Here is a 6,000-nt window from a genome sequence, read left to right as displayed (position 1 = left end):
GAGAGGCTGAGGGAGCTGGGGTTGTTCAGCCTGGAGAAGAAAAGGCTGAGGAGGCTGAGACCTCATTGCTCTCTACAACTACCTGAGAGGAGGTTGTAGTGAGGTGGGTGGTGGCTTCTTCTCCCTAGTGACTAGTGATGGGACAAGAGGAAATGAGGTCAAGTTGCACAAGGGGAGGTTTGGACTGGATATGAGGAAAAAATTCTTCTCAAAAAGAGTGGTGAGGCTTTGGAACAGGCTGCCCAGGGAGGTGGTGGAAGCACCATCCCTGGAGGTGTTCAAAAAATGGGTAGATGTGGTGCTTTTGGGAGATGGTTTAGTGGTAAGGGGTGGTAGGGTAGATGGCTAGATTTGATGATCTTTGGTCTTTTTCTAACCTTGATGATTCTGTGAGTGGAATAACTTCAGAAAAAACATTTTTTTTTTTGTCTGTTCATCAAAGCTAGCACCTGAGCTCTCTACTACTTTATAAAATATTTTTATTTTATGTTTCTCTGCTACACAAAGAAACCCTTAACTTCACTTGCTCTTGACCACTACTAGAACTGCTATTCTGATCAGGATGCACAGCCAAAACACAGCTCTCGAAAGTCACCTCTACAGACTTTTATTTCCTCTTTACTTTCCTGATTTCAGTCCTCTCAGACTCTTACGAGAATCTCACCTCATGAAGAAAAAAATTTCAGGCACTGCCAAGTGTAGATGCATCTAAACTGAATTACAGGTACGCTGTTCTCAGGTTCAATCAGTTTAATGACATCTTTTAAAAACACCCATGCTGTCATCTGCAGGACAACAGGATTCTTGAGTGAAGAAAGTATTATCAGAAGCGTGAAGAAGGTATTTCCCAGAAAAACTTCAACACATCTCCATATAAATAAAAAACTACCCAAGCACAGGAATAAAAAGTGACAGAGAGGCAGCTAACAGTGCAGTTCATTCCCCACCCCAATTTTGTCAGTGTTTTCTCCAGCTGGGAATAAGAATGAATACATTCCTGCATATTAAACATCTATTTAAGAAGTCACAAGAGGCTTAAAAACACCCCGAATATTCAGGAAGGAACTATAGTTTTCTGCAAATACTATTCTTGAAGTTTTCAATTTTTTAAAAATCCTAATTCTTCCTTGCTCTCTTCCCACTGGATATTCTATACTTCTTATCAGAGAGAAGTATCTAATGTCAGTCTTAGTTCTTCCATTTCTGGCTCTCTAAAAAAGTAGTAAATCTGACTTATTTTCCTCTTCAAATAATCTCATTAACATTGCAGGGACAGGTTTTGCTAGTTGTTTTCATGTAAACTGAAACTGTAGAATGCACAGTAAAGGAAATACAAAAAAGTTTGCATTGAGCAGAGTAGTAGAGTGTGTTGAAAAGCTATGTTCTCAGTTTATTTATGGACTACTGTGAAAGGGAACTTCAAGCAGAAATGTTTGCAAACACCGTGCCACCAAATGTTCCAGACTTTATCATGGGTTTCAGATTTGTGCACGCACTACTTAATGCAATACCAATTACTATATTGGTAAAGTCTGCTCATTATTGGTTTGGGGGTTTTTGTCTTAAATACATTTTTTGGTTAATATTTTTTATTAATTCAAAACCCTATGGCATATGTGCAATTTGTTGAAGCAGAAGAAAAATAGATCATGTAGTCCAGTGCATAATGCCACCACTTTTCAAAACTAAGATATACTGTAGTTCAAGACAGTGTGCAGGCAAACAGGAAGTCTGTGCAACCTCTTCTTACCCAGAAACATGAGGGTATAAATTCATCAAGTCCTTACACAGAAAGCCAAGATACAAAAAGTTTCTATAAAGAACACAAATAATGATGAGGACTGGATTAGGGATCAGGGAAGCAATCTGGACATCCATAAATCGATGGGTCTGGATAGAATACACCTGCGGGTGCTGAGGGAACTGGTGGAAGCCATTGCTAGGCCACTTGCCATTATCTTTGGTAAGTCGTGGACAACAGGAGAGGTGCCCGAGGACTGGAGGATAGCAAATGTCACTCCAGTCTAAAAGAAGGGCAAGGAGGACCTGGGTAACTATAGACTGGTCAGCATGACATCCATCCCTGGAAAGGTTACGAAACAACTTATTCTTGACATTATCTCTAGACATATCAAGGATGAAGGGGTCATTAAGAGCAGTCAACATGGTTTTACCAAGGGGAAGTCATGTTTGACCAACTTTAGAGCCTTCTATGAGGAAGTAACCAGGTGGACAGATGATGGTAGGGTGGTAGATGCGCTTCATCTTGATTTCAGTAAAGCATGTGACACTGTCTCCCACAGCATCCTCATAGATAAACTGAGGAAGAGTGCTCTTGATGGTCAGGTAGTGAGGTGGATCATGAACTGGTTGACAGGAAGAAGTTAGAGAGTTGTGGTTAATGGGACAGAATCTAGTTGGAGGTCTGTAACTAGTGGAGTCCTTCAGGGGTCAGCACTGGGAGCAGTACTATTCAATATTTTCATCAACGACCTGGATGAGGGAACAGAGTGTGCCCTCAGCAAGTTTGCTGATGACACTAAACTGGGAGGAGTGGCTGACACACCAGAAGGCTGTGCTGCCATTCAGAGAGACCTTGACAGGCTGGAGAGTTGGCTGGGGAGAAACTTGATGAAATTCAACAAGGGCAAGTGTAGAGTCTTGCATCTGGGGAAGAACAACCCCATGTACCAGTACAGGCTGGGGGCTGACCTGCTGGAGAGCAGTGTAGGAGAAAGGGACCTGGGGGTCCTGGTGGACAGGAGGATGACCATGAGCCAGCAGTGTGCCCTTGTGGCCAAGAAGGCCAATGGCATCCTGGGGTGCATTAGAAAGGGTGTGGTTAGTAGGTCAAGAGAGGCTCTCCTCCCCCTCTATTCTGCCTTGGTGGGGCCACATCTGGAATATTGTATCCAGTTCTGGGCCCCTCAGTTCAAGAAGGACAGGGAACTGCTTGAGAGAGTCCAGCACAGAGCCACAAATATTATTGAGGGAGTGGAACATCTCCCTTATGAGGAAAGGCTGAGGGAGCTGGGTCTCTTTAGCTTGGAGGAGACTGAGGGGTGACCTCATCAGTGTTTACAAATATGTTAAGGGTGAGTGTCTGGAGGATGGAGCCAGGCTTTTTTCAGTGATGTCTAGTGATAGGACAAGGGGCAATGGGTGCAAACTGGAACATAGGAGGTTCTGTGTAAACATCAGAAAAAACTTCTTTCCTGTGAGAGTTACAGAGCCCTGGAACAGGCTGACCAGAGAGGTTGTGGAGTCTCCTTCACTGGAGACATTCAAAACCTGCCTGGACACGTTCCTGTGTGATGTGCTGTACGTGACCCTGCTCAGGCAGGGGGGTTGGACTAGATGATCTTTCAAGGTCCCTTCCAACCCCTAAGATTTTGTGATCCTATAATTAAACAGTACACCAGCAGTCAAATGTGTCTTGAAAAGATACTGCAAGTGTGTATACACAATTCACGTTTCACCTTTATCTTTGACTAGATAAACGTTTATTCAGAAAAGAAGAATGATTGTCAACCATCTTCCTACCCATCCAGAATTACACAAAGATGAATACTCCTTTATCAAAATATTTAAGGCAAACCCTTGAGTTTTGATAAACATGCTGTATACAAACCCTTTATTGTTATAGAGGTGATTTGAGATGTTTTAGTTGATAAACTGTGAGAGACATGAAAAAGCTATGGAAGCCTGAGACTGCTGCATCTGTAACTTCAACCCACCACACCTTATGGCCCTTAGTCAGGTATGACAAGTTGCACTTTCAGCTCTCTAAAGGAGATTAAATTCCACAATGTTTAGTGTTTCATGCAGTAGTTCTAAAGAAAGCTGTTGAGCAGTTTGAGCACTTAACAGTTCTCAGCAGTTCTAAGCCAGAACAGCACTGCTTTTTCCCTTACCTAGTCTTCAGCGCAAATGACAGTTAACAACATGGCCAGAACACCTCTTCAGACAGTTACAGAACTCCCTTTGCTGCCCCTCACAACCCAAGAGGCATAGGATGGGATGCAAATGAAAAAACACCCAGTGATCTAAGTGGTCCCCTAAACAAGGCTACGCCAGGCTCCTTCTAGGCTAAAAGTGGTCCATGGCTACATTTCCTTTGGTTTTGTTTTGCAGAAATGGAAGGCTTCATCAGCCAAACAGCTCCTCTAAAATGAAGTTCACTTGCATTTATTGCAGTCAACAACCAAAAGCACCCTTGATTTCTTACCTGAATTTCAGAATTGATTAAAAAATTATCAGAATATTTGCTTGTCAGACAAAGGAGTCATGCTGCCCAGGGTACTGTACTCTTAGAGACTTCACAATTGAATACATCCACCACTTTTGAGTTGCAATTTAGGTGCACCATCCCTTCAGCTCACTTCCAAGCACACAAGACTTACTTTACTTTTTTGCACATTATATAGCAGTAAATCTCAAGTCTACAAAAGTAACAGTATTTTTGTAAATAGGTACTTAAGTAAATACACACTTTTGAGAATGTATCAAAACAAAAACTAAGAACAGCATCACACTTTTCCACAATAACAGATTTCACAGCACTACCCAAATCACTTTGATTCTCACAAACATGGGCATTAAATCTTCAGTCTTGTAAGCAGAGCTTAAAAGTATTACTTCCCTGTATCAAGTGGGAAGACTATACAAGAAATAGTGCTCTGCATTGTGTGGTAAATACTGAAGAAGATGAGAAGACTATAAACTTGTTTAGCTGTGCAAGACAGTACAAATTACAATTACTTTGCATGTTCATTTGGGACACAATGATATGCGTCTTTGTAGCCTTCTGCACTGGTAAATAAAAAAAAACAAAGAAAAAGCAACTTTAAGGAACACTCCCTGAACTGCTAATGGCTGCTTACCCTCCATATCTTCCATGAATGTGGGAAACTGATTTGGGCATAAGCCACCAAGTTTGTTCTAAAGAAAACTTTCCCACAAGAAGTAACAGAACAGTATCTACGGCTGTCAAAACCAAAAAATATATACTAGAAATGAAACAGGGTTTTATCCTTCTCTACAGACATCTCTGCAATAGCATGCATTTCAACTAAGGTGTAGCTATAGCCACTGACCTTCAGTTCCACACAGAGACATACATGTTCCATGCATATCAAAATAGTATCAGTTCATGAAACTGAAATGACAAGTTTTTTTTTGTATATCCGGTGCAGAAGCAGCTATCAAATCCGCAAGCTTTTATTAAGTAACTGTTTACAAGATGTTTAACAGAACCTCAGGATAAAGTCACCTCATCACTAGATCAGAATTTTAAAACTGACCTGTTACAAATAGGAATGAACATTAAGTTGAGATGACCCCTTTACATACAGCTCTTTTCCAAACCAGGTCTTCACAGGCTATCTTCCCATGCAAAATCCTGGTAACAAAATCAAAGTTCAAGGGATCTACTATTTTCCACTTGCAAAATCTTGCCTGTCTTTTTTACAACAGCGTACTAGCTACCAAGCATCAAGCACTACTGCAAGTTTTAACATTCAGTATCTAAAATGTTTCCTGAAAAAATGCTTTTGACGTCCTATGTGGAGTTATAAACATCACTGTGTTTGTCACAAGGGAGTGTATATATATAAGTTGCTCAAACACCTTTAGCATATGATAGGAGCTACTCTATTTTAAACATTCAGTGTTCCAATAAGCTCAACAGTAAGAAACATTAAGTTTAACAGTTCACTTAAACCACAACAGAATACATTCGACTTTGGGACTAAAGTAGTTTTAATCCCATGACTCAGATTCACTTGCAGAATATGGCATCTTCATTCTTCCTGGGTTCATGCCGCCTCTGCCTCTGTAATTCTAGAAAACAGAACAGGCACCACTTTAGAATAAATACTTCAAATCATTTAAAAGTATGACAATGAAGAGTGACTCTCAGGTTTGGCAACTCAAAGGTCATACAGTGTGGAGAGTCTTGCAGAAGACTGGCTGCGTGAGAAAGGTCACGTAAACATGATA

The 6,000-nt window shown here is 41.0% G+C and overlaps 1 protein-coding gene across 1 annotated transcript in view; it reads right to left on the bottom strand.

Moving 5' to 3' along the window:
- Positions 1-3,553: 3,553 nt before the first annotated feature.
- DDX4 (DEAD-box helicase 4) overlaps positions 3,554-6,000 on the bottom strand; it is a 44,515-nt gene continuing 42,068 nt past the window's right edge. The window contains exon 17 of the mRNA XM_051642831.1: positions 3,554-5,841. Within this exon, the coding sequence (XP_051498791.1) occupies positions 5,761-5,841 (81 nt within the window). The 3' untranslated portion in view covers positions 3,554-5,760. The remainder of the gene's footprint in view (positions 5,842-6,000) is intronic.

The sequence above is a fragment of the Apus apus genome, chromosome Z (assembly GCF_020740795.1).
Source record: "Apus apus isolate bApuApu2 chromosome Z, bApuApu2.pri.cur, whole genome shotgun sequence".
Lineage (NCBI taxonomy): Eukaryota > Metazoa > Chordata > Aves > Apodiformes > Apodidae > Apus > Apus apus.
The sequence above is the reverse complement of the archived record's forward strand: the minus strand, read 5'-3'. Positions and strand labels throughout refer to the sequence as shown.